This window comes from Pseudoliparis swirei, chromosome 6 (assembly GCF_029220125.1).
Source record: "Pseudoliparis swirei isolate HS2019 ecotype Mariana Trench chromosome 6, NWPU_hadal_v1, whole genome shotgun sequence".
Classification (NCBI taxonomy): Eukaryota; Metazoa; Chordata; class Actinopteri; order Perciformes; family Liparidae; genus Pseudoliparis; species Pseudoliparis swirei.
In genome coordinates, this window is record NC_079393.1 from 18952425 (window position 1) to 18978378 (window position 25954).

General features: G+C 43.5%; 1 protein-coding gene across 4 annotated transcripts in view; it reads right to left on the reverse strand.

The window, feature by feature from the left end:
• Nucleotides 1-25954, reverse strand: part of osbpl5 (oxysterol binding protein-like 5) — a 55855-nt gene that overhangs the window by 12940 nt on the left and 16961 nt on the right. For 2 of the 4 annotated variants that reach the window (XM_056415715.1, XM_056415716.1), the window contains 7 exons: nucleotides 9515-9670; nucleotides 9182-9255; nucleotides 7883-7963; nucleotides 5614-5715; nucleotides 4562-4765; nucleotides 3740-3824; nucleotides 3478-3640 (listed from right to left, as the gene is read on the reverse strand). In XM_056415715.1, coding sequence (XP_056271690.1) covers nucleotides 3478-3640; nucleotides 3740-3824; nucleotides 4562-4765; nucleotides 5614-5715; nucleotides 7883-7963; nucleotides 9182-9255; nucleotides 9515-9650 — 845 coding nt within the window. In that variant the 5' untranslated portion in view covers nucleotides 9651-9670. Of the gene's footprint in view, nucleotides 1-3477; nucleotides 3641-3739; nucleotides 3825-4561; nucleotides 4766-5613; nucleotides 5716-7882; nucleotides 7964-9132; nucleotides 9256-9514; nucleotides 9671-25954 lie in introns of those variants that run through there. The other 2 variants (XM_056415717.1, XM_056415718.1) reach the window with 2 other exon arrangements.

Consider the following 25954-nt stretch of genomic DNA (forward strand, 5'->3'; position numbering starts at 1 on the left):
CTTCTGCTTGAACACTATTTACTGCTGCTACTGTTCATATGCCACAGATTAGCGTAGACAAGTATGCCAAAATATGTCAAAATTAAAGTCATAGTATAGTATGCCAAAATATGTCAAAATAAAGGTCATAGTATAGTATGCCAAAATATGTCTAAATAGTATGTCAAAATAAAGGTCATAGTATGGCAAAATATGTAAAAATAAAAGTCATAGTTTAGTATGCCAAAATTAAAGGTCATAGTATGCCAAAATATGTCAAAAATCAAGGTCATAGTATAGTATGCCAAAATAAAAGTCATAGTATACTATATAGCATACTATACTATGACTTTAATTTTGACATATTTTGGCAAACTATACTATGACTTTTATTTTTACATATTTTGGCAAACTATAGAGCGTATTCACTCACGTGACCACAACAAACTGGCGGCCATGTTGGGGTCCCTCCACGGCATTGTTTTGCTTTATTTTATGCCGCTCTTCCCTTAGAAATGACCATTATATCCTGAAGGAGACACAATTTCAGTTCAAAACGGCGTGCCTTGTGATTATGGTACTGTGCCTCATTGTTGGATGTGGGACTAATGATTCAGAATATGGGTTTATCAGCTCAACAAGACAGGCTATTACTTCAACTTGTCATGCATCTACTTCGGCTTCACTCGGCGTATGAGCGTTACGACTGTTCTCGTGTGTTTCTGTTGATACATCGGGTTGTGGGCACGTTTCCATTGACACACTCTCGTCAATAATCTCTTTTTGCTTTTTTGCCGAGCGAAAATCAATGTCTTTCACTTACGCAAAAGGAACTGTGGATGGAAACTTGGGAGGAAGCCATGAACATGGCAACTCCGTGGGGTGATGTCTGCTTTACTCTGTGATTCATTTCAAGGTAAAATAAAACACTGGCTCCATGGGAACAGCATCAGCACGGCCACCAAACAGTCACTGCTGGTCCTGAAGGAGCTGGAAGCGGCTTCATCAGACACTCGTCCTGGAGGCGGAGCTGTGCGACTACGGATCATATATGAACCCAGACACGGGGCGCTTGATGTGGTATTTCTACAACAAGTATAACGCAGAAATAGTTGTTAATGTCCCATGGTCGATAGCGGAAATGAAAACTGTTTTACAGGAATGTGACCGGGCTATGTGCTGGTAACTAGGGGTAACTAGCGAATTAACCACAAAGTGTTGAGCGAGTAAAATCAGGTAAAAATTCCAACCGCTGAAATCTTTCTTTGGTAATGCAGAAGGACATGAGGTTGCTGGGCTCTCGCATAATCAAACAGCGGACACGATAGCCGGGTCAACTTCTTCTGACTTCTTCTGATTTAATAAGTGGACCCCAAGATGGCGCGATTGAGATTCTGACGTCACGTGAATACGCTCTATACTATGACCTTTATTTTGACATATTTTGGCATACTATACTAGAGGGTCCTAGTGGAGGGAGCCCTCGTAGTTAGCACAGTACGGATCACAGGATGCGAGTCTCGGCTCAAGATACACATAGCTGGAAACGATCCTGAATCGGCTGCCATATACGTCAAGCTGAGAGAGAAGGTCTGGTCTCCTTGGGAGGCGCCATGGCTCCCTATCGAGCAGTTGCAGAAGCAGTGGAAACTACGGGCTCCCCGGCCAGTTTGTGGGCCCCCTGTTGCACTGTGTCCAGCGTCATGCGAATGAGTGGAATTGGAGGGGAGCCATACAGACAGGCTGACCAAGCATGAGTCAAGGCCTCCCGCCGCCGAACACTGGTTCTCTCCATTAGGGCGTAGCAAAGGGGACAATGCGTTGATGTCTCCGAGGCAAATATGTCCACCTCCGCTGTTCCATACCGGCTCAAAATCAATCCATCTACATCTGGATGGAGCCTCCAGGCTCCCTGTGACGGCCCTTGAGGCTCAGAAAGTAGGGAAATGCCCATGTAAGGAGCTGTTGTGACACTGGCAGTCCCTGCCTGGATCTGCAGCATCCCTGATAATTGATATCAAACTCTGCCAAGGTGCTGTCTGTCTGGATGAGAACATGCTGGCCCTACAGTGCTGGGAGAAAATGTTGCAGAGCCAGATATATTGCTCTGAGCTCGAGGCATGTGTACGTGTTCTAACCTCTCCTTCACGCTCCATCTGCCTTCGATGGTCCTGCCAGACTGCACCCCAGCCTCGTAAAGAGACGCCCGTCTCCACCACCTCTCGGTGGATACTCCTAGAGGAACCCCCTTAGTAAGATTATAGCGTCTTTTTCTCCACGGCTTCAATGTGTGGGAACAAAAGTTGGACTCTCTCACGTTTCTGCCCCTTGGAAATGGAGGCTGTTGACCCAGATTTAAAGGGGACTTAAGGAAAGAAGACCCAGAGGGACGACCATGGACGCCGTTGTCAGCATGCTCAGCATGGAAGCAACTGAATAGCCTCCACTCTCTTCTGCTAAAGGAAGGCTCTAACTGTCAGTCAGGAGTCATGCCCAGGTAACCTACCCTCTGGCGGACTGTAAGATTGCCCTTTGAGTCGTTCCCCAGAAGGCCCAGTCGGCTCACATGGCCACGGAACATATCTGTTAACTCCGACTGCCTGTGGTGCAGATATAGTTAGCCAATCGTTCAAGTATGGTTCGACTGTCCAACCTCGGGCTTGCATGGGAGAAAGTGCGGCTGCCACGCACCATGTAAATACACGAGGGGCCAGTGAGACACCGAATGCCATCACGTTATTTTAGTACGCCTGTCTTCACAGCCTCATCTGACGACATTATCAGAGAGGCAATGGTAGGTTCGACTAGGGCCAGATACTCGAAGCCAAAGTTTACTTTACATTGCAGCCGAGTTTCTACAATCATTAGTCTGGTGGGAGAACACTCGAGGGTCCAATCTGCACTTCTGGAGCTCTTCAATAAAGGGCTTGGAAGGGACTGAAAAGGTGTATATGTATCATAAAAAGTTTGTTTGTAAAACACACGTTTGAACGCACATTTTTGTAATATACAATTATTGTTTCAAACAGATTTGAAATTGCAAAAAAATAGGAGCATAATATACAATATATACAGTTCACAGCATTACATTTGATATCCTCCCTTCGAAAATCACATTATTACATGTTCTGGCACTGCAAGACCTCAAATCACAAATGTGTGACAAATAGTTTTACGAACAAATCTATATTTCCCAGAATGATGCACTCTACCTATCAGCTAACCTTGTCTGTTGGGGTCGGTGTTTTGCCTTTCGCGAAGAATAAGTATGAGAGTTTCTTCAGCTGCTGCTCTGAGTTGAAGACCAGGAACCACAGATGTATTTTAGACCCAAGATCCATGAATTTCTGACTAGAAAAATACCAACAGACTTGGGCGCAAATTGCCGCACAAGAAATTTGAGTTTGACGAAAGGAAATATAGATCATCCAATGGCAACTAATACATGCAAGATGGAGATACATGATGACGAGGCAGCTCTATGAGTGTAGTACTTACTGTAGCAGCTCTGCATCAGTGAGTGCAGTAGACTGCAGCAGGTGGAGTATATGGGCGGACTCTGAAGATGTGACGATATCTCCTTCTTTCCCGCCTTTGGCCGTCAGCTTGTAGAGACTGGAGCAGCTGAGAGCCAGCTCCAAGGCATCCATCCAGCACCGCCCTGGAGCGTCGGGCACATTTTAGAAACGGGAAGGAGCCAATTCAATAAATTCTCGCTCGCAAAAATGAATAATTAATAACGACCAGACACACGGCTCACCGTCAGACTCCGACGCCGCTCTGAAGATCAGGTAGTTGCTGGGTAGCGGCTGCGTGATGGAGCCAACGTTCTCTCCTTTGGGACCCTGAGCGTGCAGATGAAACGGTGAGTCACACTTCATGCCATTTTGAGTCATGTTGCACCAACAGAAGCAAATTGCTCTCTCAGAGATTATGAGCATATTGGAGCACTAAACAGTGGAATTATCACTCTAAAATGCAAACTATTGGGTGAAACAAAAAGAAACCACTGAAGATACTGAGTGTTACAGATGAAAAATATTCTCTTTGCTAACTCTGGCACATTTACTGAAATGTTTTTATTAATGTGTTCTGTCCCTTATTAAATAAACCCAGTATACAGTGTCAATATGCGCTACAAAACAAACAGAAATTACATAACATTTGAGATGAAATTGCTTGGTTTAAATCTTGCACTGCATGTCAACAGTTTTACTTTAAAGCATTTTCACTCACTAAATCAAATGTTATAAAACAAACTTGAGTCATGACAACAAAAATAAACTTTATTTTCAGCTTCAACGCTGGTTCGTCCATTTCATGGATGACTATCAATTTCAAACCAAAAAAAAAAAATTTTACCACTAGGAGGAACTAAAGTTTATCTTCTTGTATTTAGCAAAAAACACAATTAGACTTAATCAAAACTAACATCTAGACATAGAAACTCATTGGATTATTTTAGTTTTGAGTGAATAGTTTAATTTCGATCTCAGTCTGTGTCGCTATGATGCCGAGTGAGGCAGACTGAAGTCTCTAGACTTGTTGATCTTTCGTTATCACTTTAAAAAACACGTCTGACCTTGAAAGCCCAGATGGATTTGTCCAGTGGGTGATAGACCTTGAAGCAGAAGCCATCCTTCTTGGAAGGTCTCTCAATCAGCGTGCACGCATTGAGCAGGATGGTGCCCACCCAGTGGTCCGCTTTGGGCGTCTTATAGATTAAAAGGACTCCAGGCTTCAGTGCGCACCACAACTTGGTCCAACTCTTTAAAGAGCCACGGATCTAAAAGGAGGCCGAGGGATGAGATGGGACCTTTTAGTACCAGATAATATCGGGAACACAAGACATATGATGTTGCTCTGTATTCTAACCCTTATCTGGGGCCGGGTCGTGGGGGGGCATATGATATTATTACACATTATAAGCAAGAGTTCATACACATTTTAACCAATGGATTTCCATGACTTTAAACCAAATCGACATGACCAAACGTTTTGTATAAATGAAAAGGTGAGAATATTTAGTATTTAACCCTTGTGTTGCCTTAGGGTCATTTTGACCCGAATCAATATTACACCCTCCCCCCGCTTTAGGATTAATTTGACCCCATTCAATGTTTAATGTCGGTGTTCTTTCGGTAGTCAACAAACAAACATAAAGTGCCTCACACTTAAACTTGGAAAACAATATTAATTCTAATAATTTTCTGGAGGTTTTAATTGCTGGCGTCAAATTGAACCCAAAGGGTAAAATATGTTAGTAAATATAAAGGTAACAGGAGGGTGAAACATTGAATCGGGTCAAAATGACCCATAGGCGGGGGGAGGGTGTAATATTGATTCGGGTCAAAATGACCCTAAGGCAACACAAGGGTTAAACAATGAGAAAGCATACAGCAACAATAAAAAATGACATGCAATGTGCATAAAAGGCTAAACATGAATACATTCTGAGCCGTAGATAGTTTCAATGTTTCAATTATTTAGAACGAGAAATGTGAAAATTACAACTAGGATGACGACGAGCAAACGGCATAAATGACAGATGATACAAAGTCTGAATAGTGTGGCTCTACAGATATCATTACTTGGTGTAAATGTAGTAGCTGTGTCTATTGAACATCCCCACACCTTTAGCCAGTTGGATATGATGACAACACTGGGATCCTTGAGTGCACTAAATAGTTCTCTAGACGCCCGTTTCTTCTCTTGCCTGTAGTTCTGCTTTTGGAGCTGTGAAACAGAAAATAACCCAACAGATGAGTCATCAGTCGTACTGGTCAGGGCAGGGACTGATCCACCAGCAGCAACACTAGATGGTAGCAGAGTTAACCAAATGCTCACAATCACGCTGGTGAAAATTACAAATGACCTCTTAATGGCAGCAGATAAAGGACTCCTCTCTGTCCTGGTCTTGTTAGACCTTAGTGCTGCATTCGACACCATTGACCATGACATCCTGTTACAGAGACTGGAGCAGTCGATTGGCATTTCAGGCACGGCACTAATTTGGTTTAAATCCTATTTATCAGATCGATCTCAGTTTGTATTTGTAAACGATGACGCCTCGATAACCACCAACGTTAATCACGGAGTTCCACAAGGTTCTGTGCTTGGACCAATTTTATTTACCTTATACATGCTTCCTTTGGGCAATATTATCAGGAAACACTCCATAAACTTTCATTGTTATGCAGATGACACTCAACTATATTTATCGATAAAACCAGAGGAGAGCAACCAACTCTGTAAAATTCAAGCATGTCTTAAAGACATAAAACATGGATGACCTGCAACTTCTTGATGTTAAACTCAGACAAAACCAAGTAATTTTAATCGGCCCTGAGCACCTCAGAGATCAATTATCTGGTGATGTGGATTCTGTAGACGGCATTGCCCTGGCATCCAACACCACTGTAAAGAATCTTGGCGTTATCTTTGATCGGGACTTGTCCTTTAACTCCCACGTAAAGCAAATCTCAAGGACTGCATTCTTTCATCTACGTAATATTTCAAAAATCAGGCACATCTTGTCTCAAAAGATGCAGAAAATTGGTTCACGCGTCGTTACTTGAGACTGGATTACTGCAACTCCTTATTAGCAGGCTGCTCTAATAAATCTCTTAGGTCCCTCCAGTTGATCCAGAATGCTGCAGCTCGTGTTCTCACTAAAACTAAGAAAAGAGATCACATCACTCCTGCACTAGCTGCTCTGCACTGGCTCCCAGTAAAATCAAGAATCACTTTTAAAATTCTTCTCTTAACCTACAAAGCCTTGATTGGTGATGCTCCATCATATCTTAAGGAGCTTGTCGCACCATATTGCCCCACTAGAGAGCTACGCTCACTAAATGCGGGACTACTTGTAGTTCCTAGAGTCTTAAAAAGTAGAATGGGAGCCAGAGCCTTTAGTTATCAAGCTCCTCTTTATGGAACCAGCTTCCAATTTCAGTCCGGGAGGCAGACACAGTCACCTCGTTTAAGAGTAGACTTAAGACCTTCCTCTTTGACAGAGCTTATAGTTAGGGCTGAATCAGGTTTGCCCTGGTCCAGCCACTTGATATGCTGCTATAGGCTTATAGCTGCCGGGGACGTTTTAGGATGCACTGAGTACCTATCTCCTCTTTTTCTCTCCTTAAGGATGAATTTTCATCTCTCAATCACACGTTACTAACTCTGCTTTCTCCCGGAAGTCCTTTTGACTTTACGTCTCATGGGGTCATCGGACCCTATGAGACGGCATAGATCCTATCTGCCTGATGGATCGTCTGGGTCGTGGAATTCCTGCTCATGACTACGCCACTGTCCTGTTGAGACTCCGCCCTCCTCCTCCCCACCGCCATCTGCCTGATGGATCGTGGAGGTCTCCATCGTGGAATATGCCTACTATGAACTATTCATACACTCTGTCATATTCATTGAATGTATTTTAACTCTAAATCTGTCCTTCTGTACACATTACATCTATTGCATCTGTCCATCCTAGGAGAGGGATCCTCCTCTGTTGCTCTCCTCCAGGTTTCTTCCCTTTTTTTCCCCCTGAAGGGTTATTTGGGAGTTTTTCCTGGTCCGATGTGAGGTTTTGGGGCAGGGATGTCTATGTGTACAGATTGTAAAGCACTCCGAGACAAATTTGTAATTTGTGAAATTGGGCTATACAAATAAACTGAATTGAATTGAATTGTCTGGTTAACGATTAACATGGTTCAGTGTTGATCGTTTGAAAGAAACAAAGCGGTACACGTTCAAAAAATTGGAAAAAAAGGTTCCCAAATGTCTCATGTACATTCATCTCCCGGAGATACTGGAGAGCTAAACACACGCACGAGATGCTACTTCCAATTGCACAACAGCACTCAACATTGTGCACATCCGTCTCATGTGAGGAAGTGATGTGTACCTTCAGAGACTCCTTGCGGGTCAGCTTCTCTGTGGGGGAGGGGCAGTCCTTGTCAACACCATTAAGCATCCTGGACTCAGACTGAAGGAGGAGAGGAGACAGAATGAAGAGGAGAGAGAGAGAGATTTAAAAAGACAAATACTGTTAACTATTGCAACTTCTGTGGAGATTTGTGTTCACCAAATCTAGATTAATAATCTTGCTACATTGAAAAAAAAGAAAAAAGACACATTTAGGATGACATTTTAGAAAATAATGGCACATCCCTTTTAGACCAACCACGTACAGTTGTGATGTCCTGCCAGGTTAACGGACTTTATGAACCCCACATTCATCTGATCTGTTTGTAAGAAGCAGGAGGCCCTTCTTTCCACCAACAGGTAACGTATGAGGCACTTCTGGTGTTGTGACCACAAACTTCCATGGTACGAGATCACCGACTGTACGATGAGAGGTTAGAGTCTCCGTGGTTATACTGTGGTTTATCCGTGATTTGTAAATAAATGCATTACTACTGATTCTGAATGCACTAAATCAAAATGATTCAATATTAAATGCCGAGCCGTCGCATGCGTTTATTCTCATCTATTTGTGTTAAAGAAGCCATTGTAAAAAGTGTAGAGCACTATTACGACCCTGTATAAATTGTATCGTGCGAGCATACGGCTGTACTCTGTCTCCTTTTACCCCCGAGGGCTTTCAGGGTTGAAGAAAGGGCAAAAGGCCAGCGATGCAGCTGTGCCAAGTGAATTATTCCATGTTTAAATAGGAGATATTGCGAGGCGAAGCAACAAGAGAACACAAGACAAGAGGAGCATAGCCGGTTTCTATTGGAAACATGTATTGATCTCTAGTAATTAGTGTTACTAAAGAAACGAAACAGATTGTCGGACTAATACAACACAGGCAGAACCAGAACAATAAAAGGCGTGGTCAAATACATGGCTGGTGGAGTTGATGACACAGTTCCCACCACGGGCCTGACATAAAACTACAGATCTTATTTTAAGGGTGTGTATTGTAATACAAGCGTAATAAAACAGCTTTTCTTATGAGATCAATATTTGTATTTATTACCTTCCCTGTAGCATCATAGGACTGATGCATCGCTACTTTCATACATCCCTAGCTTTTATAGGATGTACATTGGTGCAGTGTCAGGACTTAAATGCACTGAATGTCGGAAACAAGGGGGGCAAAATAACAATCTAGGATTAATGATCATAGATTACAAAAGGAAAGGGGCTCACCGGACGAGTCAGTGAGAGTGAGCTGCCCAATCAGGATCTGTGTTCTTACCGTGCTGCCTGGTGATTGGGCAGGACTAAGCTCATTACTCAGCATGGAGAGACTGTTCCCGCCCGTGTCACTGCCTGGTGGGAACCCACAACACACAGTCACATACAAATGAACTCCGTGAATATAGCTGCCGACAGACAATTAAAGCATGGCAGCCCGGGAAGCAGACCCTCAGCAGCAGTTGAGGTTTATTGATTCGTTTGTAAAATGTCCCGCAGAGGACGGAACGACATCGTGTCACAGACACTGGAATCCACTGGCACACGTTACGGAAATATCATAATTTGTTATATTCACATTTCATTCGACAACTTTGACCTCTTGGTGTTTTACCTGGGCTGAGGCTGTAGAGGCCGGTGTCTCCTCCATAAGACAAGTTCCGGGTGAGGGTGCGAGGGTCAATCTTCGGAGGGGAGGTGGCGTTGGGGCACAGAGAAAACCTCCGATTGAACAAATTCTCCTCCTTCATCCTGACAACCTGCTCGTCCTCTGCAGGGGGAAGAAGGGGAAGATTTGGAAAGGAAGGAGGAGTTTTTAAATTGTTGCTTGGAACAAAATGTTACAGGATCTTTGCGTGCTTGCATTTGTTCATCTAGGATCTAAAAACAAGGGCTGTATCTCGTCTCTGTTGACATTTTTCTTTTAAACATAATCGGAGTTGTTGTCTCTTTCTACATCCCTATCCCTATCGTAAACTCCATCCCCGTCTCTTCTGTTTGTGTGTATCTATCTCTCTGTATGGACCCCCACACGTTCTCTCCTCCCGAACACTCACAAAGACTTACTGTACCAGGACACGTCAGCCAGTCCACATAATAGCCCTGTGCGTGGCAGGGACAAGCAGTTCAGGCTGCACATTGTCAGTGTATAGAACAGATAGCATCACCAACCAAGTCCTGTCACTCCTTCCACAGAGAATCCCTGTCCACGACGACCCCCACCACCATTGCCACTTCTTAGCAGAGCTAAGAGCATAGCGGATAAAACATAACACAAATAGCACCAACAATAAGACTTACTAGACGGAGGAATTAAAGAAGTATGGAGACACAGGATACGTGACTTGTCTGTTACACAGCCAATAGAGAACTGCCCTCACCCTCCAGTGAGGCTTTTTATTGACACTCAAATAAACAGTTCACGCCCACACACAGGTGGCTCAAATCAGGTTCATTGGTCACAATCAGTTCAAGTTGCCCAATGTCCAATCACACAATATGAGAGCATATCTCAACACCCCCACTTGCTCTTACTTTGTGAAGTTCATAAGTACATTGTTCAGTACATCATTTTCCAAAAATAAATTCATCAAACTTATTCAACTTAAATTTGGTAGCAGGCTTTGTCATCACATCTGCTACCATTTCCTCAGTAGGGCAGTATTCTAATACAATGTGACCATCGTTCACAGTGGACCTAATGAAATGATACTTGATGTCAATATGTTTACATCTCTGTCGGCTGACAGGATCCTTTGCTAAAGCAATTGTACCTTGGTTGTCTTCGAAAACCTTAGGTTGTGGATACTTCTGTTTATCAAGACCTTCAAGAAGCTGTTTCAGATACAGGCACTCTTGAATTGTGGCTACTAAAGCCATATATTCTGCCTCACAAGTGGACAGTGCAACAGTGGGCTGCTTTTTGGTTTTCCAGGAAACCAGTGTGCCCTTTTGTTAGGCTCACACAATAACCAGTGGTACTGCGTCTATCATTGTCAGCTGCCCAATCTGCGTCACTGTATGCTTGTAGACCTAAAGTATCACATTTTGTGTAACACAACCCTTTGTCACTTGTACCTTTAAGATACCGGAGAACATGTTTAACTGTAACCCATTGCTCATCAGTTGGCTCTGAAAAGTACTGTGACAGCTTGCTTACAACAAAACTTAAATCAGGTCTCGTACAAACAGACAAATAGATGAGGCTACCGACTACCTCTCTATACTTTCTGACGTCTATCATCATGTCGGCACCATCAGTGTGGTTTAGTTTTTGTTCACAAGGTGTAGACCTTGGTTTGCAATCCTGCATGTCAAATCTTTCCAGGATTTTGTCAACATACTTTGCTTGTGACATTTTCACACAGTTATCAAACTGGTTGAAATCAATACCCAGAAAATGTCTGAGTCTTCCCAAATCTTTCATTTGGAACCTGGATGCAAGCATCGCTTTCACAGACTTTAGCGCATTTTCATCACTTGCAGCAATGATCAAATCGTCAACCCAGATCACCATTAACACCTTGTCGTGTTCCGTTTCTCTTGTGTAAACACAATTGTCTGCTTGATTTTGTACAAAATGATTCTTTGTGAGATAATCATGCAACACTTTGTTCCAATTTCTGCCCGATTGTTTTAGCCCATATAATGAGCGTTCTAGCTTACAGACCAACTTTTCATTGGTGCTAGATTTCACCTCGTAACCCTCTGGTTGTTCCATGTAGATCTCACAGTCTATCGGTGCATTTAAGTAGGCCGTTTGACATCCATCTGGTGCAAAATCAAGTCGTCCTGTACTGCTTTCTGCATCAACACTCTGACACTAGTCAGGTTAGCAGTAGGAGAAAATGTCTCCTTGTAGTCAACTCCCAATTTTTGACTGTAACCCTTTGCCACATACCTGGCCTTGTATCTCTCAGACCCATCACTGTTTTTCTTTAGAGCATAAACCCATCTACCCCCCACTGCTTTCTTACTCGGAGGCAAGTTGGTTAGAGTAATGTGTTATTTGCTTTAAGAGACTGCATTTCTTCATCCATGGCATTAACCCACTCTTTTGATTTGTCTGAGCTCATGGCTCCTTCAAAAGTTACAGGTATGTCGCAAATGACTTTATAACAGTAATCAATGTTACTTTGGACCTGGTCCATTTTTCCAGCAGACTGAGAAACATTGTCACGTAGGTAAAATGGCTTCCTTCTCACTCTAGAAGGGTAAGTTCTAGGCTCATGCTTAACTTCAACTGCTCTCGGTTGGCTACTCTCCTCAGTCTCAATGACTGGAACCTCTTCAGTCTCAAGGACTGGGATTGCATTCTGCCTGAATCTATCTGCTCTGTATTCTACCATCAGATCATCATCATCAGCATCAACATTAGTCTGAGTCTGTTGCTCAACCCCAGGCTGAGAAACAAACTTGACTAATCTATTTCTCTGCACCTTCTCGCTGTCAGGAAAATAGATAAGGTATGCTGGACTGGTTTTGTCATACCCAACAAAAACACCTTCTACACCCCTTGGGTCAAGTTTTTTCTTGTCTTGAACATAAGCAAAACACTTTGAGCCAAATTTTTGCATTTTGGACAGGTTGGGTTGTCTCCCAGTCAACGCCTGTACTGGTGTTTGCTTTGTTCGTTTGTTGAAACAACGGTTTCTAATCACTGCTGCTGTCTGTACAGCATACGGCCACAGACCTTTTGGTAGGCCACTATCAATTAACATGCATCTTGCCATATCAAAAAGTGTGCGCCAATTTCGCTCAGCCGTTCCATTTTGATGTGGAGAATACGGAGCTGAGGTCTCGTGCCTAATAGCATTTTTAACCATTAAAGATTTGAAACTCTTAGCAGTGTACTCTGTACCATTATCTGATCGCAAACGCTTAATTTTGCCATAAGGCGCTACATCGGCCAGAAACCGCTCAGTGGCTTGCACTGTGTCACTCTTATTTTTAAGGAAATACACAAATACAGCACTGGAAAAATCATCAGTAAACGACAGTGTATACTTAAACCCTCTCTGGACTCTGGGGATATTGGTCCTGCCAAATCTGTGTGGACCAGCCCTAGTGGCTCTGTAGCTCTAGCATCAGGCTTTCTATTTATGGTCTGCACAAATTTGCCCTGAATACATACATCACAGTGTGGCGGTTTACTGGTTGCCCCTTTAATTTGCATGCCCTCGACAACAGGTGGCAACTTCAACACATCCTCATAGTTACAGTGACCCAATACTTCATGCCACGTTTGTAAATCAAGACACCCTTTAACTTGGTCATCACATTTCACATCATTATCTACCGTGTGTAAATAATAAAGCCTGTTGTGTACGTGTATGTGGAATTTCGTACCATTTCTGTGAATCAGAATGTCCTCTCCTTTCTTGAAGATCACCGTCGCGTCACTTGCTGTAGCCGCTTACAGAAAAGATGTCTTGCGGATAGGAGGGATGTACAACGCGTCTTTCAGCGTTGTTCTCAGCTGTCGACCTGTGCTGTCCGTCAGACAGACCACCGCGTCGCCTCGCCGCTCTGTTACGCCGCTGCACCGGGTGCCGTCGGCCAGCTCAACACAGTGTGACTCGGCCTTGAACTCGCCGTTGAAACACTTGAACTTGGCGAGGTCTGTAACGATGTGCGAGGTCGCCCGCAGTCGACCATCAGGCCCCTCACGTTGACATCTTGGCTCGGCTGGACATCTGCTGGCATGTCGCTCAACCGAACGCATACTGTCCTCCCCCGTCTCCTCTGAAGCTTTACGGGCGTCATCTCGGCCTCGTCGCTTCTTGCTCCGACAGGTCTCGCTGCTGTGTGTGTCGCTCCTGCAGTGGCTGCACCACACTTTGCGCTGACAAGCGCGGGCGAGGTGTCCGTGTGTCCCACACCTGAAACACCCCAGGCTCGCGTCCCCCGTCGCCAGCTGCTGCTGCTGCTGCTGCTCACGTTCGCCTGGACCTCCACCTCGTCTGGTGGGTCTCGCTGCTCGTCGCCCCCGTGCTGTCATCACATTGTCCTCAGTGTCTGGAGCACGCATCTTCTCTGTGTCCTCGTAGCTTCGCAGTTTCGTCTTGAATTCAGGAAACGCCACGGTCTCATCTCTTTGCGTGATGTAGATAACAAACGGTTTAAACGATTCGGGAAGCCCTTTTAGAACCATAGCTACAAGTAGCCCGTCACTCAAAGTCTCGCCTGCGTTTCTCAACGCTGTGCTGACTGTCTCAGCACGTATCACATACTCGGTTACACTCTCGCTGCTTGACTTCTGGAGCGAGGTGAGCTCAGTATAAAGGCTGATAATTCTTGGCTTTCCTCTGCCTTGATAATAGTTTCTCAAAATAAGTAGTGCTGCTCTACCGTCGTCGGGTGCTTCCCACATCACCAGGGACAGGCTCTTATCATCCAGAAACTGGATAAGCTCAGCATATGCTTCTTCATTCTTTGCCTCATTCCGCAGCAGTTCCTCTTCATCCTCTGTCACAGGCACTCTCAGAATGGCTTCTTTCAACCCTTGCAGACGAAGGTGGCCCAAGAACTTAGTCTCCCACAGTTCATACTTATTTTCATCCCCGTCAAATAACAAGCGCGACCAGCGGCTCCCACTCGGCTCTACTGGCTTTCTGCTACTAGTCATGTTTGGTGCCTACACGCACCTAGTCTTAAGTGTTAGTTTTAAATGTTTTGCTCTATAGGTTTTCGCCATCACCTGGGCCCATAACCTCTTAGCAGAGCTAAGAGCACAGTGGATAAAACATAACACAAATAGCACCAACAATAAGACTTACTAGACGGAGGAATTTAAAGAAGTATGGAGACACAGGATACGTGACTTGTCTGTTACACAGCCAATAGAGAACTGCCCTCACCCTCCAGTGAGGCTTTTTATTGACACTCAAATAAACAGTTCACGCCCACACACAGGTGGCTCAAATCAGGTTCATTGGTCACAATCAGTTCAAGTTGCCCAATGTCCAATCACACAATATGAGAGCATATCTCAACACCACTCATCCTCCCTTCTCCCTCCTGGCCTGCAACCACAGACTTCGCTCTGGAAAAAATTGCTGCTTCTTCTGTCATTCCCTTGGTATCCACAAGGATCCCATCTGCTAATGAGATGCACATCTCCGCACACAGAAGAGGACAAACGCAGGGATCAAGTTGAGCCTCTGCAAAGACCCAAAGACAATCAGTTGGCCTGTTCCCTCCTCTTCCTCCCTTGTGCCTCGTTTGCTCCTCTACTAAGCTCAGTAATTATTGACAAGTGGCAAACTATTCATAGCATTTTAATAACAACAACGACGGTGAAACACTGAGGTTAATGGCGCGTCACTGTGACCCCCTGGGTCTATCTGGACAGCCGTGCGGTTTTCTTCTCGGATCAATATAATCCCATTTGTTTTCTTTCAGAGACCCTCTGGCTCCCAGCCTCCAGAGCAGTCTCGCCTACAAGACGTAAACCCCCTAGAACTGCGTGATACATCAAATTAATTCAAAGAAACTGTTCACTCACTGATTCATCATTTCACTCACACATAATTCAACACTGGTGCATGAGGACAGAGCGCTGTTCCTCAAAGTGAGCGTACTAGTGAGGGATAGAAGGAAAAACATGCGGGTCGACAATGACTTAAAGGGCAGCAGAATCGTCGCCGTTAACAAACTGTACCCTCCCTCTCAAAGTACATATATGCACATAATCAAAAAATACAGAAGCACTCTCACATCCATACCCGTCACACCACTCCCTGCTTCCCTTCGTTTTCCACTCTGCCTCTGTGACTCATTCCTTCTGCCTCCTGACTCCCTTCTTATTTCTGATCTTGCAATCTCTTCTGTCCATTTCTTCCTCCTGCCCTCTGCTCCTTTGTCCTTTCAAAAGAGGCAGCTAGAAACAACCAAGACATGAAAAGGGAAAATATACATTTATTCTTTCCTGAAAAGGAGCCTTATTTGTCCTGGTGGATCAGGTCTATGAATAGTATTCCATTGCTGCAGTGCAAGCGTGCATGTGTAGCACAGTGCGGTGGAGGCAGCATGGAAAAGAGCATGACGCTTTGGCATTACACAACAGTAAACACAATGGGCTGCCAAACTGTATCGAGATCCACACACATGGGGAATTAATACCACTTGCGGTGCGGGCCCTAGGGCGGGTCAAGATGTGGGCAGACGTGGAGACAGACGGGACAAACCAATCACAGCTGGTTCTCACAGCTGCAGGGTGGAGATTTGCTGGGAGAAGGAGTGTGTGCCTGTGCGTGAGTGTGTGTATATCACGCCGTCTAGACTGAGCATGCTTGATGTGTTTGTGTGGTGTGGGGGCCAGTCAGTTGAGTGTAAAAGGAGTCCCTCCCCATAGGGTCGGCATAGCGTTCGTTGAATGACGTCAGCTTTGAAAATGTGTGTGTGGATTGGCATACGTGGCTGTAAGTGTGTGCTTTGCCTTGTTCCTGCAGACTGTAGGGAGGATTACGCATGGACACGCTGTAGCGCCAAAGCAGAGGGAACAGGCTCCTCTCCAGGCCCGGCAGCAGTGTGCATTAATCACAGGCACACGGGCGTGAGAACACGCTGTAAGTTACAGTATTTCATAATCAGAGGACATCGATACTAGTTCATGCTGATGAGAACAAGAGCATATTTAACACTTGATCAAACTATCCCGTTTGTTTCCAAAGTTCAGTGATAGCCTTTGGAGAAGTAAAAGAAGAAGGCGTGTGTGTCATAGAGAAGGGGAAAGCTGAGGGGAAGCATCACTGGACGTCGACAGCAAAAGGGCATCAGATATATCCGTGGGACCAATAGCAGCGAGGCCCTCAGACATACAGACAAGAAGTTGGAAATTAAACATTAATTAGTGGCGCTTTACCTTGTGTGACCTGGCTAGGAGAAGACTGAAATAGAGGAACCCAGTTTAACTAAATAAATGGTTTTTTATTTATTTAAAAGTGACATTAGTTTATCTATTGACAAAGGGAGAACACATGAGGAACCAGTCCAATGACAACCCAAGGAGGAATTCAAACACCATTTTGCTTGCTCAAGGCGGTCATTCTACCCTTTGTTTGACGTTCTAATAATACCCAAATATAACTTGCAATCATACTGAACCTAAACTCTCAAGAATTCCTGTGCACAGCACCTACAGTTTGCCATGCTAGGATAACATGTAATCCTTCTACATTTGTGCTAGGCTAATATTTACCCAGTGATAGCAACAACTTGTGGAAAAGATAACAGGAAGGTAGCAGCACCAGTCAATAACACACACACACGCACGCGCACGCACATACGCACGCACTCACTCACCTTGAACTAAGAGAAAGACACAACAACAAGTGATCTGACCCACAGTTACCTTGTCGAGGTGAAAGCACCTGTCTTGCTGTCACATGTGGCATGCTGTTTTTGAGTAATCATGACACCAACTGGGAGGAGTGATGGAAAACTGAGAGCGGTGTTGTGAAGAGAACATGTTAACATGTTCCAGCTTGTATATTGTCAGCATGCTTGACTGATCTAACGAGCATTAATCTCAGTCTCTAAGGGACATACAAGTCTGGGCTGCAGATGTCGTGGCTGATAGTAACCCTGAGAAGTTTGTATTGTATATATATATATATAATTATTATTAACTAAATTCAACTTCATGGTGCAAACTCTGCATTGAAATAGTGAAACCATATCAAAGCACCACTACAGGAGCGACTGTGGGTACAAACTACAAAGTTAATGTTTTTAGCTGCAATCAATTCATATTTTTCTGAAACAGAAAAAGCAAGATGTTGTCATTGGCTTGGAACACGGAGATGTTCAACGGTAGTTAAACCCACTGAGACCGAGCTACGCACACAGGCTGGCTCTGTCCACTCCTGTATTGTACAGCTGTTGCTTATCAGATGAAAGAGGTTGACCTTGTAAGTTCACACAGAAAAGGTCCAAAACCCAAAACTTTTGGTTTACACAATGTCTAGTAATCCTAAATTATACACCGACACCCAATCTGTCAACACTGAAGCTATTTATGGAGGGAACTGCCCGATGGAGTCCCCCTAATGCCTGATCTCTATTTGTGTGGCTGTCTGCCGTTGCATTCTGCACTGTGATGGATTGCAGTAGGTGGGATTGGATTTGATTCAATAGTTCCATATTAGTTTGTCCGAAGACAATTCTGAGGCTGGAAAGAAATGATAGAAGAGTTGGATGATGAGGCGGAGCTCCTGTGCCTAGAATGAATAATGGGCTGTTGTTGTCACAGGTTGTGAGGTACCAACTCATCTCCTGGCCCTGATGTGAAATCAAAGTTCTGAAGCGTCTGGAGCCTCGTCGTATTGTTTATGAGGTACAAAATGCGTCTCTGCAGCTCTCTGCCGCTTCCACAAACCATTTCTGTGAGCTATTCCGCAGAAAGACGGTGACAAAAGGTGTGTTTCTGACCTTTGTCGTGACCTTATGCCAGCAGGTGACAACAATGTTGTCAATATAAAAACACGCAAGCGGCAGCAGTCCAGCAAGGGAAAGGTAGACGGTGTGGACAATCCTAGTCCAGAAATGCTTTCATTGGGTGGACATGACATACTGATTTTGTATGTAAAGCACAAAAGGGGAATAACGTCACAGTACAGTGCAAGTTATTGAAAAGTCCAATGGTTTGGGCGCTTTCCTGTTGATCAAGATTGTTATTAAGACAGTTAGGAAATCAGCAAACTGATTTTTGTGGTCTAGCAAACATAATATAGGACAAACCTGAAAATGGGCATGTAGGTTAATTGTATTCATGTGGGGACTGCTGCTGCTCCAAGTTCAATTTAAAAGGTAATTAGAAATTGAAACAAACATTTTAAACCATCCCTCCCAATCATGTGCATATTAATAATTTAACAAGGTCTGCCCTGACTGATACATGTTCCTACATTTTGATTTGCAACCATAGCGTTGGCCGGGTGAACATCTTCTCATTTTGACTTGGATTAAAAATGACAGTACACACAAGTATGGAACAAAATTTAAAAGCCGTATGTCCTTTACACCTAGCCTAAAATCTCAACCTAGCTTATGACAGTAGATCCTTAAATGATTGTTCTTTTTTTAAAGTATTAGTATGGGAAGTATTACATTTTTTATTGAAGAAGTATTACTCTCAATCAGAATCTAAATATCAGTGACACTGACAGACAAATGTCAGTTGTCTTGACTCGATAACACCTGTGTGTGTGTGTGTGTGTGTGTGTGTGTGTGTGTGTGTGTGTGTGTGTGTGTGTGTGTGTGTGTGTGTGTGTGTGTGCTTGTGTGTGTGCTTGTGAGAGTGTAAGAGCCTTGCAATTCTGACAGCCGGCATCAAGCCAGCTGTTGCTAATATGACGGCAGAGATTAAATCCAGATACTCCCTCCATCCTTCCATCACTCCATCTGTCTTCCTTTCAGCACCCCCATCTCTGTTAACCCTCAATCTCCAATGACGACAGGACTAATGGATGGCCACATGACCTACATATAGACCAGTAGGCCTGGCAGAGGGCAGTATGTGCGTCAACATTAAACACACAGTACCGACGGACCACTTGTGTGTCTTCTTCTTTCAAATGGTGCATTGAGGAGAGATGCACACACACAATCAAGGTATATTGTATGTTTCCCATGCTGTGCAGGACATTTTACCATCATGCACAAGAGTCAAACGTATCAAGACATTGATAAATACTCCCAGGAACACACATATTCATTTACTATGTAGTTGACACCTAAATCAGTCCCGGTAATTCCCAACATCTAAAAATCTCAAACTAAATAAAATCAACTGTGTGTGAGAGGACATGAAGAAGGCGGAACCAGGTCAACGGTTTGAGTTTAAAAAGGAGGGTCTTGTTGTGACGCTGTGGGAGGATGTGTGGTTAGTTGTTCTATTCAGAGTCTTGCGGGGGGGTGCAGGTATATTTAAAAGGCTCTCGCATGGAGAAAATGTCTTCCATCCAGACTTCACATTTGATCGGACTTAAAATAGAAAACATCCCGTGTTGCGTGGGGACTATGGTCAAACTCCACTACACTTAGACCATTTAACCACAATCTCCACCCTGTTCCACCCAGCAGGGCCCTCTCTGATGCTGCAGTAATGACAATAATTGTACATGTAGCTATTTTTTGACCATCTATTAACTTTCTTCACGGTCTTGCTCATCTGATGGAGTACATTACGGCTCGTGTGTAGTCCAGGCAAGTGGGCAGAGGTTATTCGAGTTTTTGTCAAGCTCTGTCCACAGAGAGAAAGGCTTAGGACGTGTCAAATGGGAAAGAGTGCCGACACTGTTCTATGCATTTCGAGTTAAGCTGGCAGGAGACACAACCTCCCTTCGTACACACAGCCGGTCTCTGGGAACAGAGTCTTCTGTGAGGGAGAAGGGAAAGATCAATGTAAACATAGCCGGAAAACAAGACCCACGATTCCCTACAAGGGAATGAGCTCAGATTCTGGTTGACGCAGGGTGAAAAGCAGGAGAGCAAAGACTAACCAACATCTATCTGAAGACAGAGCCAGAGATACGGCAACATCAACAACAAAAATCTGTGTATCAAAGGATATCTACAAGTTTATGTCACTCTGTGCTCCTCTGCCCCAATCACATCCTTACGTTGAGCCCCAACTGCACTGAAATCAATAATTGGACTGCAGTGTGTACAATTTCCATTGCAAACATACAATACAACATAGGTACCACTAAGCTCACTACTAGTTTTAGAGTAGTGTTTTAACCATGAATCTCTCAACACATATCTAGCCACACTAAAGTAATAAGACAAATAACCCGAATGAAAAGTCAAGCTCAGTCAGCCACTGACAACCACTTTCAAAGTTTATATCCCTCGACAGCAAAGCATGTGTTTCCCTTTCCTGATGAATCTGGAACCGCTCCAGCTCCTGAATCTATAGTGTCAAACCCAGGAAGCACATTTGATCTGACAGACCAAGCAGCTGGTTGTCTGTACGGTTGGATCCAGGCCAGCGGTGGCTGTGTGACAACTCCCATTAGGCAGGTCAAACCAAGCTCAGCTGATGACATGCCACGCATGGGAACTCTGTGGATATGCAAATGCATCAACATGGAGACACAAACACACGTATGCACACACACATTAGTACCTCAGTGGCCTACTTGGAGAGGCTGACGCCATGACTCTGATTTGCAGTGGCCCAGGTATGTGATAATTATTCCGTCTGCCCTTTGCACAGGATATTTTTAAGTAGTGTGGCCAGAGGGTCAGGGGAGGCTGGGTGTGAAAGCCACCGAGAGGGCAAGGCTACAGGGGCAACGGTCTTGGGGGTCAGGGGAGAGTCAAAGAAAAAGGTGGCAATACCCAAAGGGCTTTTTTTCTATTTTCTTTTGCTGAGACTTTTGTGACCTCAGTGACTTTGAAATATTTAGACAGATCCATCATTGTAACCCAATTATCATCGACCTTTTGTAGACCTTCAACCTTCCATCCTCCTGTTTTAGTGAGATAAGACAGATAATAAGTGGGTTGAGAAGATGGAATATTGAAAATGAAGTGAGCTGGTAACATCAACGCTGATGATGTGAATCTCCAGCCTGGCTGGGAAGCTATGATTGGGAGAGGTCCAATTCATTTTCTTTAAAAAGTGCCCTTCAGCAAGGCACTGACTACCACAGAAGAGGCAGGGGTCAACATTTACTTTATATTCACAAAGCCACCCTCAGTTTTCATTATCGGTCGATCGACAGTGGATTGTTAAAGGGCGATCTAATAATAGTGCAGAGAAGGAAAAACCCGAGACCCTTCCCTCGTAAAGAGAACCATTGTAACAATCGTTAATACATTTTTGACTATTAACTGTTGCCGTGTGTCACCGGGGTCATGAGCAACCCAACGTGTGCAATTGCATTTTGTAAATGGATAGTTACATGGCTGCATTATTTGGAAGAGATAATGCCAAATTGTTAAGTAAGTTAGTAGAACACCCACCCCCTGTCTGACTGTCTTGTATTGTGAAACCCTCCCCCCCCCCCCATCTCCTAGTCTTGATTTACCACGACCATTTCATGGGATATTTAACTGTTTAGATTATTATCAGGAGTTAATAACATGCATACATATTTTTAGCAAAAGTGGACATTATTATGTAAAAAAGTATATTATAAGAGTTTGAGGGAAAAGCATGATGTTGCTGAGAAAGACGAGACTGCACGAGAATATCTTTCATCGTGGCATCAAAATTAAAGTAGAGTAGACGACTGGGTAACCAAACACATGACTGGTCAGATGCCAAAGGAGCAGTTTATCGAGTTATCGAGACATTTGATATCTAGCTTCCTTCCAGCTCGAAATGCCATATTTACACTTTTAATAAAAATCGAGAAAGCAATCAGTCAATTTTATATATCATGTAGCACCTTATAGATAAGGAGATGCAAATTAAGTTTCTGCTCTACTTTAAGTTGCAGCAGCAAATATAAAAGGCCCAGTTACATCATGATAGGACCTTTTTATAGAGATGAAAAAATGGTGCGTCAGAAAAGGAAATAAGAGGTGGAGGTTGCAGAGAAATAGATACAGACAAAAGGAGCAGAAAATGAGTCCGAACCAGCACAGACTACAAGCTGGCCAAAGTGTGGTACTCAGATGAGTGAGTGTGACGAGGGCGGGGGCTCTTCTTCCTTTCTCCTCGGGAGGCAGGAGGTGTGAGGGCCTGGGAGGAAGAAGTCTGCCAGCAGATTGGACAGAAGGAAGCCTTTGAGGAAGGGATAATGGACAACAAGGTAATGGTGGTCCTTTGTGCCATGTGAAGTCTGCTTAACCTACAGTTCACATCATAGTTTTGTATGGATTGGAATTTTATCTAAATTGCAATGAATGGCAAATGTGATGCATAAAGAGCTCAGATATTGTAGTTTAACCAATTACAGGATATTCTGCCTTCATTTAATTCAGAACAAAGGCAGAGTTATTGTCTTAAACATACTTTTAAGGCCACCGTCTTTTTTGCTATCTTGGGTTTCATTTTGGGTTAGTGTATCACGGGACATCTTGACATGTTCCAAGAGGTTTAGACGTCTGTACGTCTGAGCCAAGATAAATGAATGAATGCTGCCACAGCAAGACTTGGGTCATCTGCTCCGAGTGCAAGTGTCCAAGCAGTCACTTGGTAGTCATGTCACAAGTCAGCCCTTGAGCTCATTAACCCCAAAACCCACCAGCGGGATAGAAAAGCATGTTTCCTTCAAAAATCGTCAAAACGACATTTATTCTATCGACAGAAGGTGTAAAAGCTGTCATAATCGTTGGATTTTCATCTTTCTGAGGGCCCTGAACACATCATGTGTGACGAGCGCTTCCATCAACATTCCTAAGCTTAAATTTGCAATATTTTATTTGACGTGTCTTTTCCAATTTCATCCCAAATAAACCGTCCACTTGAATCAGATCCTCTAAAAATAAATACAAAATAAAATAATAAATGCTGCGTTCCTCAGCGCCACCAGGAAGCCAAGATTGATTTGGCTGAAAATAACCATCATAGGGCAAAGATTGGGTGAAACTTAAACTAAACTGCTGGACAGAATGCACAGAGGAGTAGATTGTAAAAATAGAAAAGCTCAATAGATATACCACATGGAGCATCCTTTTTTTCCCAACATAAAAAACACGTGGACATTTTTTTGATATATAGATCCTATTGTTTGCCAATTTCCAAATTCAACTTTTTTCTTTTGTTCACTCTACTTTGAGCCACGGTTGCTCCGTTCCCAGAAAACTGCTCGGGGGTTCAGAGACTAATACTGTAAAAACAGCTTGAATCATTTATGGAGTAGTTATAGTATAAGCTCAAAGAAAACGTGTAGTTCCTTAACACAAGAACAACCTGCACTATGTAAATACTCAGAGAATGGCCACGCTGTCATATCGATGCATCGGGGTTCTTTTCTTTCTCTTCAAGTTATTACTCGCAGTAAAAACCAATTATATGCAAATGATAAAAATTAACAACTCTACTGAATCCCTGACTGATTATAATTCATTATTCATGTATAAAAGCTTCTTTTTTTCCTCCATAAACTCTTCCTTTTCATAGAGCCTGTATGGTACCACCCACATGCCAAATGTTGGTGTTCCTAAATGACCCATAATATCCTGCAAATTACACTATGCAGCATGATTGCTAAGATATGCGACGAAGCGAAAGCAATCAAAAACTCAAGTGTTCGAGAGCAGGAACATTAAAGCATCTGCATAGTTTTTACTTTTAATCAACATTTTAGTTCCATGCTTCCCAAACACACACCCCTCATTCCTGAGGACATAAACAACTTTCTTTTGCAAAACTCAAGTACTAGCGTACGGTTTATTTTTAATAGCATCCTAATATTGCAAAAGAGCTGCTCTGGAGGCTCTGGCTGCGTCTGTCTGATGCTGTGACAGTTGAATCAGAATCAGAATCAGAATCAGAAACAGGTTTATTGCCAAAGAATGTTTTCACAAACAAACGAGGAACTTTTTTTGGCGGAAGGTGCAAGAATCGCGCACCAAGACACCGAGGCGCCGTCTGCGGCGCCATCTAGGAAAGGGTGGATGAAAGATGACAGCATAACATGAGGGAAGAGAGGCGAGAAAAAGAAAAAGCCACCCCCCGACTATGCCCCTAGAGGGGTACAGTGTGGGAGCAGGAGAAACAAAAAACACCATTGCACATAAGCACATACATCTTAGACATGACTTGCAACGAGTAGGAAGGGGGGGAGGGGAGGTAATCCAAAGACTGGGCGATAGCCCCGAACTGCAACACTGTGCCTGATTAGACGATGGCATTTAAGATTTGGGTCAATGGATCATCTCTTCCCACCGCCTGCCCTCTTTCTGTCCCTGCATCAATCCCACGCTGACAGACACTCGTACAGAAGCTTTGAGCAACGACCAAGCAGTTAGACGGGCTTATTCTAGCCGGAGTGCTTATCATAAGAACCAACTTGTTGAAGTAGATAGAAAGGAGGATGGAATAGTGTGATATACATTTCAGGATCATCTATCCATTCGCGATACTCGCTGATAAGCCATCAAATCAGAGGGCTGACGCATGAAGACACACACATGTTCACTTTAGCAGTTTCCAGTTAACCCAACGGCATGTCTTTTGAAGGCCTAAACATGAGAACATGCAAACTCCACACAGACAGGCCCCAGCCAGTTTAACAATCGCCTTTTTTAAGGATCAGTGCAAATGACTATTTGCCACGGTTTGAAAACTTCATATCATCGACTTCAACTGCCGCCCTAAAAAGATGGTGATTTACATTTTAACTTCTGCCGTTATTTTGCTGTTTCAGGAAGAATTGGAAGTCCAGATTGGTTCACATGCGTAACAAATAAACAGGAAGAGTGTCAGGTCCAACACAAAGATGGATAAAGCCACTCTCCAACAAACAGGAACACAATAAACTAGAAAATGAATTTCCTGCTGAAAATGCGTTGGAATGCTAACATCTGAAAAAATAGCTGAAAATATCTGAAATTAATAACTGAAAATGTCTGGAAATATCTGAAAATGTCTTAAATATTTTTTTTAAAGCTACACATAGCTGCCAACAGCTGAAAATAGCTTAAAACATATGAAAAAGGGAAACTTCCTGCTGAAAGTGTTGAAACACAAAAGTATTGAGTGGAAATGTATAACTGGAAAAGATAAACAACATTTTATCATCTCAATATTCAAAGATATGAATCACAACCCAAGAAATGAGAGAGAGAGGTTTAAAGTTAAGCTGGTTGAGACATTGAATATGACAAAGTTCTGCTTTCTGCATTTTCCACCTGTGTAAACAAACTGGGACCACAGTATTCTTGAGAAGAAACAAAGTGTGTTTTCCTGCTGATGTGATAGATTGGAAATGTAGAACAAACACAAGACACCCTCCATCTGTTGACCCACATTATCTATATTTTTAATTCTGTACCCAGTAAATAAATGAACTCTACATCATGTGCACAATCCTAAGCTTTATTAATGCAGGACAGGACAGGGAATTATGTGGCTCGTCAGTCAGTAGCA